We start from the raw sequence: 26134 nt of genomic DNA, 5'->3' as shown, positions 1-26134 counted from the left end.
TTTGAATTTGTCTGGTTAAAAATATAAATACACGTTCTTAAAAATTCTGACTCAATTATCTTGTTCGGCCAGTGAACAATGGAAAGCTGCAGAAGATTCTAAACATTTCGTAGAAATATCCATAAAAAGTATTCATCATACTCATATCATACAGCATCCTCAATATCATCCTCCTCCTCCCAAATACCCTTACTTTTTAAATAAAAACGCACCCGGTTTTTGTTTTTTGTTTATTTGGAATTACTTAATTCCATCAACATAATATTTTTATTGAATTCAGTAAAATTTTTCAAACATTTTTCTCATTTTTCGTTACTCGTACACGACATCGTTTCATTTCATTTTTGGTTTTTCATCAATTCATATTCTTTCAATGTTTTATGCAGCATTTTCTTTTTGTTGTTCTTTCCCTTCTTGTTTGTTGATGTTCATTTACTTGTTCTTGTAAGTTCTTGTTAATATTACAGCTTATGTTTTTTTTATTTTTTTTTTTTTTTTTTGGTTTTTTCCTTTTTAATATTTATACTTTTATAGTTAAACTTAAATAATACAAAAAGCAGTGTTTGTTTTTCATCATCTTGTTACACACATTTTTGTTAGTTTTACTATGATTTTATGAAGGATTTTTTTGTTTTGTTTTGTCTGTCCTTTTTTTTTTGTTCATTTATATTTTTTAATTTTTTTAAACCTAAATTAAAGCAATCTGTTAGGTTTTTTCTTGGTTTTTGTATTAAGTTGAATTGCAAAAGTAAACTAAAGGTAGTTTTTATTTTATTGTTAAACCTCTCCGCGGGTGCAGGACTTTCCATTTTTCCTTTGCCATTTCTTGAATTAAAACAAATGGTATTTGTATCTCGGTTGATTTTCGTAAATAATAATAATAATAACGTAGTTCCTACTAGGGTATTCCTCACTAGATAATTTGTTAAAAACTAAATTTGTAAAGCGGCTGTAAAGCGCGATTTGATGTCTTAATTTGTTGTTTTTTAACCAAATTTCGTTTGTGGGTTGTTCTTCAAATTATGGTTTGAATTTCGGTTGTTCTGGTTGTTGTTCGTTCGGTTTGTTGTAATCAAAAATCAAAAACTGTAATCGTACTTAGATGTAATTTTACATTGTTTCTTCATTTCATTTACGATGTATGTATATAACATTTCTCATATATTTATATGTATATATGTATATCTTTATGTTATATTTTTGCCTTAGATTCTAGATAGCTTAATTTTAAATACACCATGTTTTAATTTTGTATTCATTTTGCAATCCGTCCTTCATTCCCTCCTCCATTTCATTTATGTTATATTTTTTGTTGTATCATGTTTTCTAATGCTGCTAATTTTGCCATAATATTTGTTTTTGTGTAGTTGCTAAAACCAAATGCAAATGCAAATGAAGTCAACATATTAGTTGTAAACAATTTATATATTTCATATATATGTATATATATATATTTATTTATTTGACTACACATTTCGTTTTGCTATATGCGCCGCAGTGTGTTGCACCATTCTGTGAGAGATCCCTTGAACTGAAGACCCGAAAAATGTGCAAACCTTACGATCTTGCTACTCTCTCGGAACGGAACGCCTAACTGAACGACCCCCCTCGGGGATGTCCAGTCGAGAAGGAATTTGAATTGCGGCCTGATTTTTTTGGTTTTTCTTTCGTCTTTCTTTTTGGTTTTTTTTTGTCATTTTCTTTCAGCGAAAGTCGAACAAGAATTTGTCTATATATGATTTTAGGGGTGAAGTTATTCAAACTATCTGTTAAAAACTTGTGTGAAACATGTTGAACATTTATTGTTGTTGCCTTTTGGTGTTGTTTTGATCGCAGTTTGTCGGTTTACACACAAAAAATGTCGTTTTTTTGTTGGCTTTTTTGGTTTTTGTTTTTTATATATTTTTTTATATATTTTATTTTTAAAAAATGGCAGTTTATATATATGCTTGTTAAATATAATTCATTTAAATTGTGTGCTAGTAGTTGCCGCCTATCGATGTGAGCAAAAGTCTGCAAAGGGTTTTCACATTTCTTCCCCCCCAACATGGATTTGGATTTGGATCCGAAACATCATTTTCCCCTGGCAATTGCCGGACAGGACAGCTGAACGGGAACTGATCGAACAAAAAGAAGAAGGTCATTTCGAAACATTTTCAAGCCAATTTATTAAGCTAGAGGGTCAAACATTTACTTGGCAGTTTTTTCATCATCAACTTTTTCATGTACTTATCTTTTTTGGTTTTATTCGTTACTATTATTATAGTTTTATAAGTTGTATTTTCTTTTATTTTACCCTAGATAACCTATTAATATTTATCGGCGGTTTTGGGAACACACATTGCCGGGGACAACAAAATAACAACAAAGAGGGAAAAAATCAATCGAAAGTCGAAATTTTGTGCGTGAAATTCTTCTAATAGAACTAAGGATCGCATCGCTATGGGGATCGGGAATACATATATATATAAATACTCGTATATCTCTAATCGAAGCTCTGTCTGCAATTGCCGGGGTATTGAATGTGAATTATCATTTGGTGAAAGATCTCCCAACAGGCATCTGTTGTGTCTGTGTCTGTTGTATGTGTGTGTTTAGTGACAACCTCTGCTGCTGGCATTTGATTAGACTACTTAACTAATTATCTTCATTTTCATTTAGTTTTTTTCGTTTTTTTTCTTCATAATTAATTTAGCTTAGTCATAGGAAAACATGCACTAGCAAAAATTTTAGAAAACTATTTATTTTTTGGTTTGTTACATGTTTAAACAATTTTGCGTGTCGTCATCTTGTTTTTTTTTTTAAGAATTCGTGAAAAATATATACTTTTAAACAACTAAAATGAATGGGGGTTTTTTCAATGAAATGCACTTTACCAGGACCAGAGAGGAACGAAATGGGAACTTTGAAAGTTTTTAAAAGTTAGTTTAGAAAATTCTTGGAAACCTTTGGAAATGTTTTGCCCCTCTCTAGTTCGATTTTGAGGCATCATTTTTTTTATTTTTTTTATTTGTTGCAATTTCTTAAGCCGCTTTCATTTACATTTCAAGTTCTTTCATGTAAGTTAGGGCTAATACATCATCTTGTCCGCCCTTTTTTTTTAATAATACATATATTTTAAATATATATTTATGTATAACATTTCCCATTAAACTATTATTTATTGATTTCTCTCTGCGACAATTCATCGTGTACAATCGGCATTCGGCTTAGCATTTTATCGGATAAATTGCATTGACATCTTCTGCCTTCTGCCTCCTGACTGTCTGTCTGCCTCTTGACTGTCTGCCTGCCCTTCGTCTTCTGCTTAGAAATTACACTAGTTAAAGTGGATGGAAAAAGGGGGTTAGTTTATTAAGCTTTTGGTATGCCATTAAGAGTTTTGTTTTTTTTTGTTGTTTCATTTTTGTTAATTTTTTTCAATGGTTTTTCTTTGACTTATTTGGGAAAATAGAGCGCGTTTGGTTAGCAAGTTTAGTTGAGGCCTACACACATACTAGGTATTTCTTTTATATTCAATTCGAGTCAACTGTTCGGTTCGATTCGGCTGTAAATCAAAGTAGAGTCTGTGGGTTGGTTTTGTGTTTTTGTGGCGTTTTCAAATGCGTTTTCGCTGTCATTTCTCATGTACTGTCCGAAAGAAAAGGCCTCCCCTAGCATCGTACTGCTACTATGCTTGTGCCCTCAGCTGTAAAATATATCGTGGAGATGGAAACGGTTTTGGTTTTGTATTTAGTTTGAATTAAGTTTCGTTTTTATTATTATTTCGGGGATTTCGGTTTTGCTTTTTTTGGTTGTTGTATACATAATATATTTTTAATTTTATATGCTCTTCATTGTTATTGTAACCAGTTACTCTGTACTTTACTTTTTCAGCTATTTCTCGTTTATCTGCTTTTTTGTTTGCCTCAATAATATGCTGCTGTCTGCTGCCTTCCATGCAATTTTCACATTAATGATCTTGGGCTTGTTCTTTATTCTTTTGCTTTTGTTTTCAATAATAAGTGAAGAGTATTAATTTTAAATATGTCTTGGGTTTTTTGCCTTTTTTTGGTTTGCCATTCATTTATGCATTTTTTTTCGTTTGGTTGCTTTAATTTGTTTATTGTTTATTAACTATGCCGCGCCTGGGTTGCAGTTTTCCTCTTATTATTCAAGGGTTTTTCCTCCTGTTTTTTATTTGTTTATTTAAAAATCTACACTTTATGTTCGGGGTTTGCCTTATAAATTTGTCGTATTTAAACAATTGTTCGCCTTTGCTATTTGTTCATGTGTTTGGTGACAACAAATTATATTTGGTTGGTGGATGGGGAGGGCTTCTTGCTCTTTAAGTATATATGTCTTCCAATTGTACAATTTCTTTATATATATATCGTGTATATATATATATTTAATTATTATAAATAATTGTTTTTATGCACTTTTGTTTAAATAAGTTTCTTCTTTTTGTTTTTCCATTTTGGTTTTCTTTTAAGTACAGTTTCTGCTCTGCTTTCATTTTTTTAAGTTTCGCTGTTTGTCGTTTATTTGTTGTTTTTTGCTTTTGTTTAAAAATAACACCAAAAAACCAAGAAGAATTTGTTAACAACAATTTGTTTATCTTTATTTAAGTTTTTTTGTCATTATTTATTAATGATAATAGAATATTTTGCGCTAAATTATGTGGCCTGCCAATTATTTTGTTTTTTTGCTTTTCTCTTTGCATTTCCTTTTTTTCGCCTAAATTGTTAACTAAATAAAAATTTGCCTAACAAATTAAGGGTTTTTCTTTTGTTTTCGCATGTGTGTTTGTGTGTGGTGTATCTGTGTGGGGGCGTTCTTTTTGTTAGCGTTGGGTAGGTTTGCTTTTATCTTTTTGGTTTTTTGTGTTTTCTCTTGGGTTTTTCCATTTTGTTTTTTGCTTTTCTTTTTAGCGCTAGGTTTTGTTTTTTTTTAGGGTTTTTCTTTTGTTCTTGTAGCATTTTTAAGTGTTCTCTTTGGTTGTTGCTGTACTTGTTAAACTTTTCGCTTACGCTTTTTGCTGCTACATTTGCTCGCTCTCTCTTTTCATGCTTTTACTTGCTCATTTTTGTTTGCTTTTGCTTTGTGTGTGTGTGTGTTTTGTTGTCGTTCTTGTTGCTGCTGCTATTTCTTCTTCTCAAACACTCTCCCGTTCGTCTCTCCTCATTCGCTTTCCTTCATTGCTTTCGCTGCGCTGCTCTCTCCGCTGCTGCTCCAAGATGATTTACGCATCTCTTAGTCGACCATCAACTCGAAGTGGACGGATCCTCTCCTGTCCGAGCGATCATGATTGATGTTGCGGGCCCAGGCTTTGCATTCAATGTTGATCAAGACGCCGGCTACAAAAAGAGAGTGAAGTAGGGCATAAATTAGTGGGATTCATAAGTGGAGTTTTTATTCTTAAGATGTAATATGTATGTTTTTGCATACTTTTACCATATTAAATATCGACATATATGTACATACATTCATACATATATACCTATAAGAATGCCCCAAACAGTGCGCCTTTCCCTTTCCTTTTGTCGCATTGCAAATAATCTCATTACTTTCTGCGTTGCATGCAAATTATGTTCAATCTTTTGCACATTACATAAATATTATACAAGGGTGTACGAGCGAATGCTTTACATTATTTCTGCGCAAATAAGAGACCCTTGCCCAACGTTTATCCCTTTCAGCAGTGTCCGCTGGCAAAATTATTCCCTGCCCTTCCCTCGGCCTGCTGGGACTTTGAGTAAATTGAAAATCTTCTGTAGCTCGCTTTATGGTTTCTTTCGTTGCTTGGTTCAGGGCGTTATTATCTCATTTTGAATGCAAGGAGGGGCAGAGGGAGAAGCAGTGAGGCAGAGACAGAGAGAGCCCTGCTGGAGGCCACCACTGCGCCGTTACTCGAGCGGAAACGGAAGTGTTGCCGCTGCCATCAAGTGACAGAAAACGAAATAAATGGTATGCACACAGCAGTGAGGGTAGGAAAGGGAACAATGTAATAAGAAGCTAAAGCTAGAGCTAAAGCTAAAGATATTTTCTTTAGCAGCTTCCATTTCACTCCAAATTAAAGTGTGCCAAAAAGTGTGCAAAGTTTTTAGGGCCAATAGCGGCAAATGAATGTGTTATAAGTTATACAATCAAATGTACTATAACTATTACCCGCTAAAAGTGTGTGGAAAATCAAAAACTCGGGGGAGTGTTTCCCTAGCATTTCCTTATTATTTTGCTGGTTTGTGTCGCATATAAATGGCAGGCTATTCATGGCGCTCAGCTCTATCTGCTGCCATTTCAACTGTCATTAATCAAATATACGACACACACATTCACACACACACATTCATACATACATAAACTCACATTCGACTGCTGCGAAAAGTTCAATCCTTGCGCCAGCATACAATTTACATTATAAAACTTTTTCCATTTTCTCTACCTCTCGCTTTGTATTTTTTGTTGTAACTTTATTTTGTTCGCTTTATAAAAGACCCCCTCAAGTGAGCCTGCCACGCCCAACGCCCCCTGCTGGTACACATGCAAGGCAATTTTCCGCTTACATAACTAATTTAATATTGAATTTCACATTTGCAAAAGAGAAATTGTAAACCGCAATGCGACGAAGGCAATGAAAGTTTTCCCCCCAAATCAGAGTGGGAGGATCTGGCAAAATGGCACAACAAAATTGTGAAACTCAACTTAAGCTTTGGTCCAGTTTGGTTACACAATTTTGTTGCTTGTACGCACTGTTGGCTCCACTGTGTGGCATTTCCCGGGGGAAATGTGCGCACTGCTCTGCTCTCAATTCGCAATTCTCAATTCCATCTTCAATTATTCGTAACCCATTTGCCAAACGAACGCATTCCATAAGCGGATTAATGGCTTAGAAATTATTTGTATTGAAAACAAAAGGAAAACGAGCCAAATGCCTTTTACTTCCCTTACGCATTTCTATGCATTCCTATTCCCATTTCCGTGCTCCTATTTTTTCTTCTACCAGTTCGTACTCCTTTGCCACAGACAAAAGCATTATTAATGTTTATTGTGCCGTAAAAATGGGTTTCTGTATGCCAGGAGGCTCCGTAGGTTCCGTAGGGACAACGACAACGACGACCCAGAGTGGGTCTCCGTCTCCGTCTTCAGAGTTCTCCTTCGTCTGCGTTTGATTAAAATTCCAAACACTTTTGCCCCATTTTTCATGCTATATGGATTGTGGCTTGGTTTTGTTTGCTCCTCCTTTTCCGTTTTGCCTTTCAGTACATAAAGGGAACGCCCCCTGCCCCCTTATTCTCACTATAATGTTTACTTAGCCAGCGTTTACGGCTGTCAATTAGTTTTAATTAATAGCTTTTCTCATTAGTTGGCTTTAATCAGCTGGACGCGGTAATATAATGCCATTCCTTACTCCACTTAAGCATAATGAATGGCTCTCTGGCGTTCAACGAACTAAATTTCAAGCAGAAACGTGTCATTTCATGGTGATACTGCGAAAAAATCGACCATAAGTTGCTAAAAGTGTTGGAATTTATTGAGTGCTCGCACTAAATGGAGATTATGTTGCTTCATTTATGGCTAAGCCGGGACAGGAGCGCTACTTACTCTACAAAGCAATCTTGCATACCAAATACTCAATTAAGTAAAAGCTAATCAAGGAATTATTTACTTTTCAGCCATGAAGACGTTTTCTGCTGACCGCCACAAAAATTTGAATATTCAAAAACAATAGTTCGATAATGCCCAATTTGTCACTTTTTCGAAACAATAAACGATAGTGGAAAGTCTCTTCGCGTTTGCGGATCCCCGCTAAAGTTTGTTCATTGCCTAAAAAGTTACTTTAGCTCGTTTTTTTATGACCGTTTTAATTAGTTTTATGTGCAGGAATACTTAAAGAAACGCCGAGAGTGCGAAAAGTGATAGAACAGAAGATTCGAGAACTAAAGTGGTGTCTTGGAGTGAACTGCAGCATTATTTATGTAACTTTGCAATGTTTATAAATCAAATACTCCAAATTCGTCGCCTGCAATAAGTGCAGCAGAAAGCGAAACACACGAAATAGCGGTGAGAATATAAGCAAAGAGAAAAGTCCCCTAAGAGAGACTTAATAAAATCCACGGTTGTTGTCTTATCTAAATGCATTCCAAATGTCCATAAACCTACAAAAAAATGTTGGTACACTCTCAGTTCTCAGGAAGTTGGATCCGCGGACACGGTTGATGTCTTTGCTATGTAAACTTCAACGATTTACATTCAACCAAAAAAGTTTGATTCATAGATTTGCCAATGACTTACAGCAGTCCCAACTGTACACCCAAATTAAACTGCTAGTACACAAATTAGAGAAAACACGATCCAAATAAACTGTTTTTGTCTTTACTTAGTGGATTTTATTGATCTAGACGCAAACTAAAATATTTGTAGTTCTTTTTATCTATCATTCTGGATTTCTGAGGGAAGTATAACCTTAAGAAAATGTGAAAAATTGTACTTACTTTCGACAGTGAACTGTACAGCGACAATGGGCGGTATATAGCCGGCAATATTTTTGAATGGGAAATAGAAGCGTGGGAAACCCATGCGCGGATAGTAATCGCGAGCCTTAATGTTCTCAACATCGGCGGGATTCTCACCCTCGCAGGACACCCAAACGACGCCAGTCTGAAAATCAGATACAGGAAGAGATATTATCCATCGAGTGGACAAAATATTTTCTGCCTATAAATAAATTTCACCTCATTTGGTCGCAGCTGTTGCTTCTCCTTGATGTGCTGCTTCAACTCCTCGGGCATGTGGTCGGGCAAAGTTTTTGAGTCGTTGTAAATCTCTGGTATCCAGTTGTAAATCTAAAAAATGAATTAATTGAGGGAATAGTTAAGTTCTGTAAGAGTTTGGGATAGCTGGAGGAGCGTATGTGGCGCACATACCTTATTCAACTTGAGGAATATGCAGGGCCGGGCCACATGATAGCCAAAGTTATTCTCAATTGTGCAGGGTGCAAAGCTTGAGGCCTCAACACCGCACACCTTGCCCTCTGGTGGTGGATGCTCGAATGAGCAGTTCACATGGTTCTGTTTATCCTCGTCCTCGTAAGCTAAAGGAAGTTTATTTGTTATTATAAAATATGTAGAATATAGTCATATAATGTATCTATAATTCCGGGGGTCCTGGCATACTTTTGAGCAAATGTAGCAACATATTTTACGGGTATCAAAATATAATTTCACTTACTGTGATCTTTTTATCGGTTACCCAAAAATCAAAACATTGAAAATATTTCAGTTAAACATCAACAAAAACTTAACATACGGTATATTAAAATGGGAAATTGGATTTTCAGTGGAAAACTTTCTGCCTGTGCAAACAAAAACTTAAGGGTTTCAGCTTTCAGTTTTCTTTCGGCTTCTGTGTATTTCTTTTGCATGAAAAAGACCATCCATCGTTCTTGTTTGTCCATCGGTACAATTAAAAAGTTTTCTGGCTAAAAGTTTTCACTCAGCTCCGGAGGGTCTTCCTACTTACATTTCAGAAATCGTGCAGTTTCATCGACCCAGTACTGGTAGTTATCTTTCTTCGATGATTCGTACCAAACTAAAGTGCTCTCAACATTCGCCTCTGGTGGCATTGGTCGGAAGCCAAGACCTAAAGAAGAAATAAAGAGTTGTTCGTGATTAAATGAAAATCCAATTGATTTGCTGTCCACCCCATCAACAGCGTCTTTTATTCGCTTCACATCCAATTAGTTAATTAAATTTTGGCGTTTTATTTAGTTCTTAACTACGGCTTTGGTCGAAGGCTCATTGCCATTCCAGATGCGTGTGTAACCGCACACATGTGTGGTCGGATATACATACATAGATCATATAGTATGTATATGTGTATGTGTGGCTATATGTATTTAATATATTATATATGGGTGTGCCCTTGGGGCCTTGGGTGTGCCTATCCATCGTGTCTGCTTCGATTATAATTCATGTGATAGGGAAATTTATAAGTAAGGATACCAGGGCGTATGTTTGATTTATTTAAACGAAATTTTGTTTGCTTTCACGCCCTGGAATTTCAATGAGTTTACAGCCATTGTTTGGCAAAGCTTTATCGTGTGTATGTTATGGCTTAGTGGGTTGTACTAACCTGGATTGGATCCAATCAAACCGTTGTCAAGCATCCATTTTGGCTTCTCGTTGTCCAATGTTTGATAGAACACCGTAAATATGGCAGCAAAGAATCCAGTTAACGCCGCATAAAATATTATATAGAATAGTAGAATTTTTGCTATAAAGAAAATCAGAGAGAAAAAGCGAACGCCAAAATTAGTAAATGAACATCATCTGTTGGGAACATCAATCAAAATGTTAGCTAGGGTTTTGACCCACCCAAAAATATCCTACGACTATGGAATAAATCATTATGATGGCGCTCAAAAAGAAAAAAGTAATTAAGTTGTTTTTATGTTCACAAAATGTTGGCATACTTTGGAGGCGCCATGCCGCGTGTGCATGTGCCCCAAGTAATTTATATGCTAAACACAACACAAATGGAAATTCGAGGAGAGGCAAGGCGATGCGAGGCGAGGCGAGCAAACATTCTTTTCCTTCTAATTAAAATTTAATGACAGCCTCCGCGTAGCAGAAGAGCCCCACCAGACGGGATGTCTCTTTAAAAGTTGAATGTGTGTGTGTGGGGGACAGTGATATGCTTACAGATGTGTGGGTTGTATCTGTGTGTCTGTCTGTGCATTGTGCTTTGCATTTTTGATGAGCTTTAATGGCCCACAAAATGTCTTTTGCAATTAGGGCCACAGTTGCAGCTAAAATGTAATGCACCCCTTCATTTCCGTGTCAATATTTTTAAAATTTCTCCATCACATTATCAACAGCTATGATTTTAATCCAAAACTGCATGCTTTACAATGTACAATGAAAATATTCTTAGAATATTTTATCACACGAAAACTCTTAAATATCTGCCATGTGGCATAATCAAGCTTGTGTTACTCCGCCTGAAAGTTAGTGGCACGCTAAACCAGCTTAGACAGATCGTAAGCTTAACAACAACTAAGTTCCTAAGCCATCGCCACACTCACTATCAAAGCAGACACACACACACACAGAAACATTTACGAGCTGCGCCTAAAAAGATGGCACACAGAATTGCGCCTGTAGCTCTTAATAGGCAACAAATCAGCAGAGGAAAAGCCACTTGGCTTTACTCCGCATATGAAGTACATAATATAATGCCATGTCTGGGGATTGTGTAACCAACCAAGCCAAACAGTAGTACATAAACACACACACATCCACAGATACGAGTACATACGAGTTGTATATATATATATACATATGCACATATGTATATACCCACCACAAATACATTTATGTCTGTGCATAAAAGGAAAATTGTTTGCTTCTGCGATTCTGTGGTGAAAGTTTTTTTGTTTGCTTTGTGCTTTTATGACTATTTTTGTCAATGCCTTGAATGCTTCTCTTTTTGCCTACCAAAATGGCAACTAAAATACACATACACCCACCACGCACATGCACACAGAAACTGAAGGAGCACCAGGAGACAGTAGAGCGGATGTGGGGGAATGGCTAACAGCTTTTCTAATGGTTACACTTAGTTATATGTGCGGGTATTCTGTATCAAATGGAGGACTTTTGATTACAATTTCCTACTCGTTTGCCTCACTCTCGCTGGCCCTCTCTCTCTCCCTCTCTGTTTGCACTGTTTGCTGCTGGAAATGGTTATTGTCCTTGCCACGCCTTTCCTTGTAATGGGATTGGTAGCAATTTAATGTGTGTGAGTGGAAGAGATATCATTTGTGGTGCAATCTGTTCGACTGCCTTAAAAGTGCACCAAATAGTGTTAGAAAATGGCAACAAAAATTTAAAAAACTTTTTTCCTTTCAAAAATATTTTCAGAATATATTTCTTCTTGAAATCTTCCTTCTTCATCTCCTTCTTTAATCCTTTTCTCCAGCACAGTCTCTTCATGTTGCCCTTTCCTTTTCTGCTCTTCCGAGGTCTTTGTGGCTTTTAATGCACTTTTCGCTGCTACGAACTGGCTGGTCAGACTTTGGAATGTCAAAACTTTACGCGACTGCACACCCACGCCCACGCCCACACCCACACCCTGGCCAACATTCAGCGAAAAGCCGCAGCAATTCTCGCCCACCCTCTGTCACATTTTATGACAGTTTCGACGTACCTTTTGTTCCATTCCTTGGGTGCAAATTTAATCGAGTTTTATTTCATTAATGTTCAATTAGAAACTTTTGCACCAAAATGGCAGAAGGAAGAGTCATAGAGCGGATTTGTTCGTGTGCACCTGACACCCAAATGCGGCAGATAATGAGAAAAGTTCGAGTGGACTGAAGAGTGGTAAGAGGAAAGGGGAAAAGCACCAGCTCAAATGTTTTGTGAGCAAAGTTTTTATTCCAAAATTGTACTCATTTTGTAGATGAGAGAGAGAGAGATCTGAGTCCAATTATCTCTCGAGCTTATAGTTATATAAAAACTAAAGTGTGTCGCAAGCTTTAACGGACAGTAATATATTCTCTGAAACTTTAATTAAGAGACAACCTTTATCCCATCTTGGCTTGCATTAACCTTTGGCTTTGCAACTTGTCTTTAAACCTTCAAGAGAAATTACTGAGAATCCTGCCTATACGGTAAGAAAGGTATTCGTTGAGGGCATCTCCAAAGTTCTTGGCTAATTGGCAAGACGATGGATGGGATGGATTTAGTATACTATATGGGCCATGATAAAAGACAGCTGCAGAAAGGCACTTTGCCTGTCCTTGCCCGCTGCCTTAACCTGCCTCTAATTCCAATTCCAAAGTTCACTTTTCTTTTTGTTGTTGTTTCTGTCGCTACCAACACGCACGACTCTTGACATTTTCTTGTGCCTCCCCCACCACAGCAATTTCCATTTATCCTCCACTCTATTTTTATTCTTCTTCGCCTTTGTCCGTTTGTTGGCCTGTCATTTTGCCATTTTCCCAAGTTTTTTTGTAATTAAGAGTGATTGAAAGGTCACTTTCGAAGCATAGGTTACTTATTGCCCCACTCCCTACCATTTTCCCATTTCCCAATTGTATCTTTTTCTCGCTCTCTACCTCTCTCTTTGTGTGGCTTTTCTCTCTGTGTCTCTCTCTCTCACTCTCTCTCTTTCTTTTTTTGCATATTTTTAGGCCTCTGTTTCTTTTGACCCTTGACATTTGTACATACTGCCAGCCATTTGTTAGATACTCGTTCAAATAGCTCATACGCCATGTGTGACACTCGTAAAATTGTTATCCACACTAAATAAATTATGGTGTGAGCAGAACAGAACAGAACCGAGCAGCGCAGTGCAAAAGCGCAAATATATCTGACATTGGCATCGCAATAATTTATCAGGCCATTAATCATGCGGATTGCTCCGAAGACCGTAGAGTGTCGCTTGGATTCCGAGACGTGGGAAAATGTCGTAGAGGAAATGTTCTCACCGTTGTCTACATAGATTGCAAGGCGTGAGAAAAGCAGTTTGATTAATGGTTATTAAATATTTCCTTGCTTGCCGGCACACATGTGAATTTATTTGTAATTACATGAACGGAGAAATTAACTGGGAAAAACGTATAGTAGGGCACGAGAGGGAGAATGCTAACTGGAAAATGCGTTAAAATAAATTAATCTAAAACTTTTTTGTAAGGAAAAGCCATGTACAGTATTTTTAAACAGTACATTTATTGCTTGCTTCTTTTTCTACTGATTTACTTTCCTTTTCATGTCATAAATTTCACGAAATATTCCTTTAAAATGTTTCACCAATGGATTTTCCTGCAGTCAATTTACGGGCAAATATATTCCTTCAACTTGCCTCTTAAAACCCCCCAAAATGTTCCCTAAAAGCTAACGAAAACTCTGCGTCTCTGCGTCTGCGCCCTGCGTCTCACTGCCTTTCAAAAGCTTGCTGTTATGTAGTACTGCTGCTGCTGGCACTCACAGTTTGAGAGCCACTATAAGTGCGCCAAAAGAAAAATCTTCAGAAATCAGATTTTCTTCTTTACTTACGTCACAGAGGAGGGCAAAAAAGGAGGCAGGGAGGAGGAGAATGAAATGGCTTTGGCTTTTGCAGATGCCCCAAGGACTCTTTTGTGTGTGTGCTATTTTAATTTATGTTTTTATTTTTAGCCTGACATTTATCTATAATATTTATGCTAATTTTGCATTTTTTTTGTTGCAATTTCTGTGTTAATCCGCCGAGAGAGAGAGAGAGAGAGAGAGGGAGCTAAGCCTTTGGCTTTGTGGCGCTTTTGAGTGGTCTGTTCAATTAGAAATCTAATTCGGGAAAATATAATCTTTCTCTCTGTCTTGCTCTCTCTCTGTAGTTAAGTGAGAATTTTTCTTACTGATCCTTTAGCTTTAATTACTTTTCATTTGCACATTTCGTGTGCCTTACATAATTTATTGTATAAAATTCACGTTCGCATGGCAACACACACACACACTCGGGAAAAGAACCAAAACCTTATTTTGGGGCGAGGTTTTTCCGGGCGAGAGACAAGTGGTTTTCCGTGTGTGTGTCTCTCTGCTTCTTTGCTTCGAACTCTTCCCATTGTTGTGTGACTGAATGTGTGAGTGAGTGAGTGTCTCCTTCTGCACTTAACGAGCTAGTTTTCCCTGGTTTTAGTGGTCGCAATGGCCTCATGGGATTCGTTCTCTTGGATGGCATGATGGTGCGGTATTTGCATGTTAAGTTGTGGTTCTTTGGTTCTTGGTTTAGTTTTTTCTTTGCTGTTTTTATTGCTGTTGTTGTTGGTTGTTCAGTGACTCAGCTGTTTGGTGTTTTTTTGTGAAACTTTCCTGTTAAGTATACCAACATATTCTGTGTGCCACAAGAGACATCTTAAATCTCCTTCCTCTTTGAGAAATTTATAGAATAATGCTTCAGCTAAAAAGCTTTACTTATATCTACAAGAAAAGTCCATTATTTTCACTAGTGTCATAAGAAATGGTTCAATATTCCATAAAAGTATTTATTAAAGGTCTAAAAGGAGTATGCTTCCATCATCTATGGAGTTGTATATATAACGGTTGCATGACTTCTTAGGCTTGGCAGTCAAAATGTATAAGTAGAATGATAAAAAATGAAGCAGATTTTGAGGCTGAATTTTCTGTAAGTATTCTTCATTTGAAGATATTTCCAGCCTGTGTGAAGTTAAATAGGGGATAATAAACTTGTATACAATAAATACCATATTTTACTCCTGGCAGAAGGTGACTTTCAGTCCAACTGAATGATGACTTAATTATAGTTAGAAAAGAAGTGCTCTTTGAAGTTATTTATTTATCACACTTTGAGCGCATGCTATTTTAGACTACTTTTAAATTAATTAAACATCACTTAAGAGTAGCATTCTAATAGCATTCTAGCCATTAATTCTGAAGATATCTTCAGACCAGACATCACCAAACTATGAAATGCCAAGATATCTTCTGTTCCTTTTGTATTTCCTAGAGTAGCATGACTTTCTGTCCATTAATTCTCCAGCTATCTTTTTACATCTTTTACCTTTCAAGAACATTAAACTCGAGCAGTCTACAAAAATGTTCGCACTCAAATGTAAAAATCAATAACCACAAGATGGTAATAAATGTTTGTACATAGTTCTTATTTTTTTGCTTTTTTGTTGAGTCGGAAAGGCGTTAGGAACACGCCTCTACCCTCTAATTGGATGGCTGTGCGCTAAAATTCAATTTACGGGCCACGCGAATGCTAATGCAAATGCTGATGATGATGATGAGAGATGATGATGATGATTGTTGGTGTAGTTTGGCCATGAATACATAATATGCAAGCTTTTCCAATGCCTCGCCTTCTTCTCTATCTATCTATCTCTCGCTCTCTCTCTCACTCTCTCTCTCTCTGTGTGTGTGGGTGCCTGTTTGTCTGCCTACTTGTATCTGTGTATATGTGTGCATACTTTTATGCTTTTCCATGGCGTCTTTTGGGCGACACGCGCTACACTACGCTACGTTGTCGTCGCATTACGTATACGACCCGCTCTCTAGCGACGCTATTTGCATTTTTGAGTTGGGTTCTGATGTTGAGGCATAGAATGGGTGCGACTCTATCCGTATGCTTATTCAATTATGGACGAATCATTTTCCATTTTCATGTTTGATTGATTGATTTGTATGTCTAGGGTGGGGGAATACATCTAGAAGGATTTTTAACATGAAAAAGGAGCAACAACGAGCCGAGATGAGTGTACAACTAATGGGTGGCAAACTTTAGAAATATACAAGGTACATATTCGGAAATATTCGTTGAATGTAAGATTTTAAGTACAGATTAAATGCATCTAAATTATAGCAGCTAAAGACCAGAGCAGTGCAAATTTTTTGGAAGAAGGAAGGCAGGTCAGAATGAAACGGTATACCACTCATTTTCGCCAATAAAATATTTAGAATTGGAAATCACTATTTTTATCTAGCCTTCTGAAGTGTATAATGTTTAGTAAGGTATTTCAATGGGATATATCTCTCTTACGTAGAAAATTCTGTTACATTTCTACTCTATTTATCGGTATCTTTCGTTTTATATTTACGTATATTTTATATCTTGAGTTTCGATGCTAGTAAAGTGTTTAACGCCACTATTTTATGTATGGAATTAACTCCAGTTGTATCCAATTTAAATTCACTTCAACTGCTATGATACACCTTTCATATTCTCATTAACTGCCTCATCGACTCTCGGCTTCGTACCTATAATCCATCTGTAGTTTCTTCTATTATTTCTATAATATAATATAATATATTTCTTTTTATAAAAAGGTTTCGGTAGCCTTTATGTGCCATTTCTAGTCACTGTTTTGCTAGTTAAGGGTCCTAGTTTAGTTCCAATTCCATCTTTTATTCCGTTCTTTTTTCCCATTCCTACGCCAAAAGACTCTCCAAATTGTACTTCTTACTCCAGTTCCACCTAAAATCTCTTTACCTTGTCCCCCTTTAGTTGCATCTTCATTTTCGGTACTCAAATCCCCATATTCCCAAGGCCGCTTTCATAAATATATAGGCTTGCCGTTCTACTGCTCCTGCCTCTGCCACTACCGCTGGCTCTGCTTCTGCTAGTGGCAAAAAAGTTGGAGGAAATCAGCTTAATTAAGTTTTCATTTGGGTTGTTGCCAAGCGAAGGGGAGACGAGACCCTTGAGAGTTCTGCTTCCTCCAATTGATTTACGCTTATGTCGCAGGGCTTAACGATTAACTGGCAGAAGGATCCTACACCTATATAGACGGCTTTTGTAAGTGTGTGTGTGTATGTTTTCGAGCACCTGGCGGCCTGGCTGCCTGGCACGACAACGGAAAGCAAATTAGGAATGTTACGTATACGCCAGGTGTTCTCTGGCGGTTACTCGCTCTCAGGAGAGAGCGCTCTACTTGGAGATGTCTCTCTCTCCTTCCAGCTTAGCTTTCACTCTCCCTCTTTCTCTCTCTCTATACAGCTCTCTCTGTCTCTCTAGCTCTTTCTCTCGCTCTTTGGGAGCTCTTGTATGGCTCTGCGCTCTCTCTTTGAACTTTGACATTTTGCTGAGCGTCAGAGCTGCACTTTTTTTCTTCTTTGCTGCAAATAATGTAACAGGAGAAGAGTCCTTCCTGTGTGTACATATGGCTGTGTGTGTGGCACCTGCATGGTGTTAGCGCTCTCACTCTCTCTCCCTCTCTTTCATTCCCTCTAGCACACAGGCCATCTCTTTCTTTTTCGCTCTGTGCCACATATTTCGTTTCGTTTTTTTCTTTTAATTTCAGCTACAATTTCGCTTGCCTCATGGCTGCAAGGGGGTGGTGGTGGTGTAGGGACCCCTGCCGCTCCATGTACATTTTGACAGTTGCAAAAAAATAACACATGTACATACACACACACAGAAACACACTCAGTTACACACGGACACCCATACACCCCATTGAAAACTGGCACACAAACGAACCGAAAAATTACCAAAGGAAATGAGTGAAAAATAAAATGAAAAAAAAACCAAACGAAAAAAAACAGCGTAGGATAAAAAATACTTATATTCAACTGTCAACAGCAGGGAGGACGGACTCCGTGCAGCGCCGCAGGTTACATGCAGCACAGAAAAATACCACAGAACTAACAGTCGAGTCCACCACACCCAGATAAATGCTGACAGCGTTTCAGGTTTTACGTTGATTTAAGACTGTAATGCATTGTGATAAACATTTTTGCGTTTTTCTTTCTTTCCTTTTTTTTTTGGGTATCTTTTTAAACTAAAGAATATTATTTTATGTGGGTGAAATATGAGACTGAAGAGATGTAAGACAGCGGTGGTAAGAAGTGGGAGACAGATGTGATTGTCTACCGGATGATTGAAGATGCAAATATCATAAGCTTATTTTTGAATGTGTGTAAAGCATATTTATGGATAAAGAATTACGTTATGAATGCTGCGATAGCTGGAAAAGGGTTTGGAAGATGATTAAATGAATATTTGAACACATTTTATGTGTAAATTTGTAATGACTCTAGGATTCTGTGAAAAGTGTTAAAGGAGTAATATAAAAAACATGTGGCTTATGGGTAAATACTGATTCTGCATCACATTATTTTAGGCACATTCCAATTTGCAAATCCCTTTCCCAGCTCTCTCACTAATTACAGCACTAACCAAAACCAGCAGACAAATATCCACCAATCAATGTCAGTATCCCAATTGCGTATAATCAGGCCAAGAGCAGAGCAACCGCAAACAGCATTAAAATGCCGAAAAATAAATGTCATCCCAAAATCAATTAGTAACCGACAATGTCTGTCAGCTAACCGAAAAACCATTTAGGCAAAAACCAAATCCAGATTGCAGCATTGCAATGCTGGAAATATTTTTAATCAAATGTCAACCACAACTCGAGCACCAGAACCAGGACTTTCTCGCTCTCTCGAATGTCAGTGGAGAGGAGCAGTCATGCGGATGCAAGCGTACCGCAAAAAAAAAAGAAAAAAAGGCACATGGAAAATAATATGAAATCCATCTAGAGTCATGGATGATACTCCAACCTCGAACCCCACTGCAGCATGCCCCTGAAACGCTGTCTATCTATCTGTCTTATATAACCAACTGTCAACATTTCAATTTTATTCCGTTTCTGTGCATTTTTTTCCAATTGAAATGTTGCAAGCTCAATGCACACGCAGCATAGAAAAAATATAACAATGGAAAAATAGAGATAGATTCAGAGAAAGAGATCTTGAGCAGACTATAGAATGCACTTTCTATTTTAATTTTAATATAATAAAGAAAATACATTTTTTACTACTAAAAAAAATCAATATATATGGTAGAAAATGTAAGGAATGGAAGGGAAAGAATATAACAATGCTATAAAAAAGTTTTTACCAAATTTCTTTCTACAAGTTTTCTTTTTTCAGACTTTAGTTATATCCAAAGTTAACAAAAGAGCATATTCTGTGTGTCCTAAGGTAACCATCTTCTCTAATATTTTAGACGAAACCCATCCTCCAGTTTTGTAAGACGCAAACCTCAGGCTGCCTACACTCTTCTTCAGTACGCAGAGACATACTATGAAAATTCTGTAGCTTTTTGTGACGCTGATGCCTCAATTGGCATTCAGTTGTCGTCTTGATTTGAGTTCCCTGCTTCGCTGCTCAATGAATTTCCGTTTCCATTGTATATATTCCCAAACCCCACCCCACCACCTCCCTTAGTATTCAATGCAAACATTTCTTCATCTTTTTTGTGCTGATTTCTCTATTCTCTTCAGTTATCTGTTTTCTCTGCTTTTGTTCTTTCCGTTTTGGCTCTCGTTAATTGCCTCTCAATTAAGAGCATTTGAAAGTTTTGTAATTTAGAAACTTTTTCTTAACTACACATAAATTGCATTTTCTTATGAATAATGTGTGCATAGAGAAGCATGGCAAAAATTATGCAATACTCGTACTTCTTATGACGCTCTTGTTAATTGCAACGCTGAAAAAGTGTATGAGTTTTTCCAGTGCAACATTTTTAGCAGAAAGAGAAAATTGTTTAATACGCTAAACTATTTAGCATGAGGTCTGGGCCAACTTTCGTGGGTGAGTGTGAAGTGTTTTGGGTTTGTTTTGAAGCCAAGATTGTTATATATTTAAGTAGATATTTAGATCAGCTCAATTATGATCTTTTGTAAGACGAAATCAGATTGTATTTGCATCAGAAAATGTTTACACTTTTCACCTTTGGAAAAGGCTGTAAAAAAAAAGCCTAAAAAGATTAAAAAAACATTTTATACCCGACCTTATAGAGTATCAAACACTTCACTCTTCTCATCTACATTCCCTGTTTTTTTTGTATTTCTCTTTTGTTTTGTATATTTTTTCTAATCATTTTACTCTCTCGCTGCCTTGGACTACTGCCTGCCTGCCAGCCAGGCCTTCTGCTGGTTGATGGGCAAATTGATGTCAATAATTGAATGCCAGATGTTTATAAATTTTATAAATTGTTGATCTATTAATTGCTTGTATGTCTCGGAGCTCCACAATTGAGAAATGTATGCCTGCTGCCGAGATTTCAGTTCGAAATTGCCACAGATTTCCGATGCAGTGTTTCCTCTGTTTCCTCCGTCTTTCAATGAACACATTGTAGGGCACCAATTATTCACTTTAATGTCCCACTCATTATTCACCTTATTCATTCACTAATTCCATCAATTAGTCATTGAGGGGGAATGAGCAAGAGAGGGAACATAAATCTCTCTTGTGGGTCAAAACCCATAAAACCCAGAGACACGCTAAAGAAATCGGCAGTCAGAGATGCAGCAAAAAAGTTTTCCAGGCATATATCTTCCAACTGCCAGGCAAACAAGTGGACAAAAAATATTAAAAAACTTCTCGAATTTCCACGGCAAACAAAAACAGAAATAAGAGGAGAAGAAAAAAATGCTGAGCTCAGAATTCTGGAGGGAAAACAGAGGAAAATGCCAGGCTTGAAGGCAGCAACTGGAGATGTTAGAACTGTTGGTGAGGTGTGCGAAAACTGCTTTGGCTGTAGGTCAACCCGGGGGCACTGCTTACCCAACAACACGCATGGGAGGACATGGCTGTAGATGGCTGTAGGGGCTTAAGCTTGAGAGGACATGGGTGTAGAAAGTAGTGTAGGGGGGATGGCTGCATGGAATGCAGTGGGTAGTTAGGGCGGGGTTCTCTGGGGTGCACTTGCATTTGTTGACTTGTCCAAAGTGTTTAACCAAAGAAGCAGCACAGCAGTTTGCCCCCTAAGTAGGTTACACACAAAGACAGCAGCAGCAAGCAACGGCAAAGCCAGCGGCAGTTGCTTGCAACATGACACGCCCACCTATTTGTTGCCAGCCCCCACCCACCACCCCACAGGCAACACACCCCTCTCAAAAGCTAAGCTTTTTTGTATTTTTTTGTGCAGTATATGGAATGAGGTTAGAATTGATTTTTTTTTCGATAAAACAGGAGATCGCATGTCTGCCCTCTGCCAGTGACTCTACCTTTCGCTTGAATGGATTCCCCTTCACCACTATTCTACGAGTAAGAGGCTAAAAACTGGGTTATAGGCAATTGAGCATTCAGTTAACTCGTGTACATAGAGACAGAGACAGGTAATACAATATAGACACGTTCGCGCATAGAGTGGGCCAGCGTATGGTGTGAATGGTCTCGAGGAAAAAGCAATTATTTGTTTTTGAATAATAGATTATCTAATGGAACATAATAATAATGGTAAAAGGAATAGCTCATAAAATATGTGGGGTTAATGGGTTCTTAAGTTTTATTCGATGAGAATTGATGGATATGGTATTGGAAGAGTTTCTTTTGCTTTATCTACTCCAACTCGATAGCTGATCATTTAGTTTTTAGAAAGTTTCTAAGCAACATTAGACTCATATTTTAGTATTATAATAAATGCATAATATAGAAATGTTTATGTTTAAGGGAATGACAGTTTCTACTCACTGCTATTTATTTCTTGATATATTTTATAAGAACATTTTATTTGTACATATTTATATCTAAACTTCTTCCAAAGGAATCATTTCTCGCTATATCTTTTATTTCTCCGCCATCAACTATCAATTTTAAGTTACTTCTATCAAACCACGAGACAAAAGCGTATACCTAAAGCTCTCAAAGTGACATTTTCAATCCTTAACGTCACTAACTTAATACCATGTTGATACCGATACACCACCTCACACTCCACACCCACCGCACACAACGATCAATGGCACATTTTGCTGTCATACGATGCGACATTCGACTAAAATTCAATTTCATTAAAAATGTACCAAGAAAGTGAAGAAGAATTTCTAAATATAAACCCATCAGGCGTGCACGTGCCAAAGACACAATTCGGAAAATGAAAAAAAGGGGCGGGGCTTAGCGGAGTCTCTAGGGGAAGCAGAGCTCTGTGTGTGAGTAGGTGGTTAGGGGGCAAGGGGTAGCAGGTGTGGAGCCTGGAGAGTGGCGTTCTAAGAGACATTCTGTGCAGCTAAAAATTCAATATCCAATGGAGACTCAAATAACAAACACAAAATAAATTGATGATAATCTTTTTAAGGACTTTTATGGTGCGAGGCCCTAAATACTGCTCTATTACATGCACGAAAATGTAAACTCTCTTTGTAGCAATTAAAAACCAGTTTCCATCCATAACTGACCTAACAGCCCAGTTGCCATCTAAATAGATAGTAAAACGTCTGATGTATAGACCTTAAACATTATCTAATTGATTTATCAAATTACTCAACTTTCATGGCTGCCACACAGCGCTTTCGGGGGCAACAAAAAGACAATAAACAATATTATCTATTTCGATATCTAAACATCCAACAGAAGAAAAGGTTTTTGTTTTTGTTGTTGAGCTTCCGATTTCTGGGGCCATAAAAAATGTATGACAATTTTTTTAGAGGGGCCGTTGTCATGACGCTTACACACGATATCCAGCGATTAGTCATATTTTTTTTCGCTGTGAAATTATGCTGCCTTCCTGCCGCTTGGAAGTCACCCAAAATGGTTGCAAGGACTCGCATTATGCAATCGTGGAAAGGACTAAATGATGGTTCAGCGAAGCTCAGTTCAGAGTGCGATTTTTGTATGGTTCCATGAGGTGTGCACGCATTAGCGATGGCTGGGCCTGGGCAGGGCCTTACGTCCATTATTGATTTCTATATTTAGACTAACTACGTGACTTGCACACACGCGCTTCGTGCTCCATTCTACTGCGAGCAAGTGCTTGCTGCTTCTACTTTGATCGATATTTTGCTTGGGAGATACAAATACGAGTACGGATATGATTGCCCCTTTTGCGTCGGCGGATGGAAAAGGGCAAAGTAATGGTGGCAAATGAGTGGCATGTAATTACGACTAAATTTTCTTATTGGAATGTATGAGAATATAAAAAACTAATCAATAAAATATCGTTAGAATTTGGAGAACTATAGTTGCAACTCGTTTGTGTACCTGTCAACAGAAATTTACGTATGCAAATGTAATCAGAAAACGTATACTCAAGCAAAATCGATAGGAAAAATTGTTAAAAAAAATATTTCTTAAGAAGTTTGTGTTGCTCGAGCTAATACAAATTAGTTTTTAAAACAAAAAACATACAAATTATTAATTAAGAGCGTTTAAAATGTGTTTCTTTCATTAAAAATCCGATAGTATCCTTAAATATAGAGAAAAATTAATACTAAAACTCAGACAAATAAATATGTAGATGAGTTAAAATCCAATACAAATATACGAACTGAATTTTTAGACTGGGTTTTCAAGATTTTTGATTGTTAAACTTTTTCTGAACATTTTTTTAGATATACATTTTGTAAGAGGAAATAAAATTATTCTACTCTCCTATAAATTATTGGAAATCTATATGTTTAGAGAAATATTTGTGATAAATGGTGAAAAACTCTATAGCTAAAGTCTCAGACTTAAGGATGCCTAAGGATAGACATTCTATGGCAGCTCAAATACTACTTGAATTTTCATAGAAATCAATTCGGATATCAATAACTGATGTTTGATTTAATTGTACAATTAGTTATACCCCAATTAAGTGCATCTTTTATGATCAGATGAAGTACTTACCCCAACTGGAACCGGTACGTCCAAGGCATTGGCTAGTTTCACTGTTCCATAGGAATTTTTTGAAACCCTCCCATTTTCCCATTTTTACCGGCGGCGAATAATATTCACCAATTTTCTTATCGGCCATTTTTACTGCTTTTCTTTTTTAGTCGGGTTTTTACTTGAGAATTGGGCTTTAATTGATGTTTTGTCACTTTGGTTTTGTGTGTTTGTTGGTTGGTTGGTTGTTGTTGTAGGAGGGTGTCCTGTCTATAAAGCTAGTTCTTTGTTTAAACTATTTTTTCTTGTGGGCTTAAAGTTGAACGCTTATCGATAACGAATATATTATATATTTTAATTATTTATATATATATTTATTTATTGGTGTTAATTTATGTTTTTGGTATTATTTGTTTTATTTTTTGTTTTTGGGTGAGTTTTTCTTAATCAACTGCGTTGGTACAACATTTTATCGGTTTTTTGTTGGTTGATTTTTATGTTTGGAATGTTCGTAGCAGTATGTTGGTTTAGATTTGCGCTAAATTTCGTTACTGAAAAAATAGAGAGTTAATCAGAAGAAAGTTTCTTGTGGGATGATTAATGGGATGGAATTGTGGCCATAGATGGTGACACCTGTTAGTGGATGTGGCTAGAGGCTGGAGGATGGATGGTGAAACTATTATGTCACATAATAGTTGAGGTTTTTTTTTTGGTTTTTTTCGTTTGCATTGAATGTTCTGGTGTCTTTTAGTAGTTAAATTCACTGTTAAGTTGTTAGTCTGTTTTAATTGCTTATTTTTGAATTTCTTTTATTTTTAATTAGTTTCAGATTTAACCCAACTATAGCCCTACAAATCTCTACTTTTATGTAAGAGTCGTCGCTGATTTTTGTTGGTGACAGTTTTTCTACAAAAGCCATAATCTGATTTACTGCTTATATAAACTTTGGCTTTCCTTCAGTTGTGCTTCATTTTCATTTTTTTTCTCTCAATCTTTGCTCCTATTAGCAAATGTTTTTTAGTTGTTCCTGTTGTGTGCCTCGATTCGGCGCAGCCACAAGGACACTTGAGGAAAATCTGTCTTTGCCCTAAGAGGCTTTTCTTTTGCTTGTGAGATTTCTTTCTTTGGCGCTTTTTGCACTGCAAAAATGCTTCACTTTTATATTTTTAATTTACTAATTTAATACTTTTGATTTTTTCATTAGTTAACAGTTGGAAAACGGTTATTTTCTGGTCTCTGGTTTACGTAAAATGTATATTCAGTAGTCACCTCTGCCGATTTTTGAGCCACACACAGACACTCTGCTGCCAACTGTTATGTAATCTCGAGCGTGAAGCATGGAAAAAGCATTCGACCAGCTATCGTCCGACTAAAGCCGAGCGAGCGAGCCACCAAGCGACGAGTTGCGACGGACATGCGCGCGCCAGAGAGAAACAGCCAAAAAAAGAGAGGAGGTTGGCTGGAGGTGTGGAAAAGAGAGACAGAGAGAGAGCTAGAGAGAGCGTAGAACCTTGGAAGATTCATTTTTTTCTCAGCTGCCTCTTCTCCTTCTTCTTCTTCTGCTATGTAGTGCTGCAGCAGTGGCAGCAGCAGCTTTTGGAATCGAAGGCAAAAATACTTGTACATGCCATGCCATGCCGTTGTCGTTGCCGTTGCCATGAAAGTTGACAGCTGGGCGCCAGCTTAATGACAGTTCTGAGAGCAGTGCTAGCATAACCAATAACCGCGCTAGCGGCATTGAAGAGTGGAGGAGTGGGGGAGTGCTATGGTGTGTCCAGCCGCTGCTTTGCTGCACCTTACACCACAAAATCTCTTTCATTTTTCCGTTCTTGCTGCAGATTTTCGTTTTGCAATTTTCAGCTGACGCCCAAAAGCATGCAACAAAGAATGTTTTCACACTGCAAGGACATCCTCTTTGGATGATTGTTGTTGATGCTGATGATGCGGATGCCTCTGCGCCTAGCGTCTTATCATCAATTATGTGTGTTTTCCTGAGTTTTCTTTTTAAGGAAAATTCTTACACAAACACACTCAAACACACTACACACTCGGTGTAC

The 26134-nt window shown here is 37.2% G+C and overlaps 1 protein-coding gene across 2 annotated transcripts; it reads right to left on the bottom strand.

The window, feature by feature from the left end:
- Positions 1–5116: 5116 nt before the first annotated feature.
- LOC117902029 (sodium/potassium-transporting ATPase subunit beta-2) lies at positions 5117–24391 on the bottom strand. 2 transcript variants are annotated; one of them, XM_034813089.1, is made up of 8 exons: positions 24099–24391; positions 10114–10254; positions 9502–9621; positions 9211–9216; positions 8907–9073; positions 8715–8825; positions 8475–8640; positions 5117–5339 (listed from the first exon to the last, which is right to left on the bottom strand). In XM_034813089.1, exons 1-8 carry the CDS (start codon positions 24223–24225, stop codon positions 5236–5238), a joined length of 942 nt encoding a protein of 313 aa, XP_034668980.1. In that variant the 5' UTR covers positions 24226–24391; the 3' UTR covers positions 5117–5235. The 2 variants fall into 2 exon arrangements, with proteins under 2 accessions (XP_034668980.1, XP_034668981.1); XM_034813090.1 differs by lacking the exon at positions 9211–9216 and having other exon boundaries at positions 5119–5339; positions 24099–24385.
- Positions 24392–26134: the final 1743 nt, after the last annotated feature.

Source organism: Drosophila subobscura, chromosome U (assembly GCF_008121235.1).
Source record: "Drosophila subobscura isolate 14011-0131.10 chromosome U, UCBerk_Dsub_1.0, whole genome shotgun sequence".
NCBI lineage: Eukaryota > Metazoa > Arthropoda > Insecta > Diptera > Drosophilidae > Drosophila > Drosophila subobscura.
This window is presented reverse-complemented; position numbering and strand designations above follow the sequence as displayed.

Coding starts and splice junctions, on each gene's coding strand:
- LOC117902029 (XM_034813089.1), bottom strand. CDS start 24,225: ATGGCCGATAAGAAAATTGGTGAATATTATTCGCCGCCGGTAAAAATG. Junction 9,622..10,113: donor TTTGATTGGATCCAATCCAG/GTTAGTACAACC, acceptor TTTCTTCTTTAG/GTCTTGGCTTCCGACCAATG. Junction 8,826..8,906: donor TATTCCTCAAGTTGAATAAG/GTATGTGCGCCA, acceptor TTCATTTTTTAG/ATTTACAACTGGATACCAGA.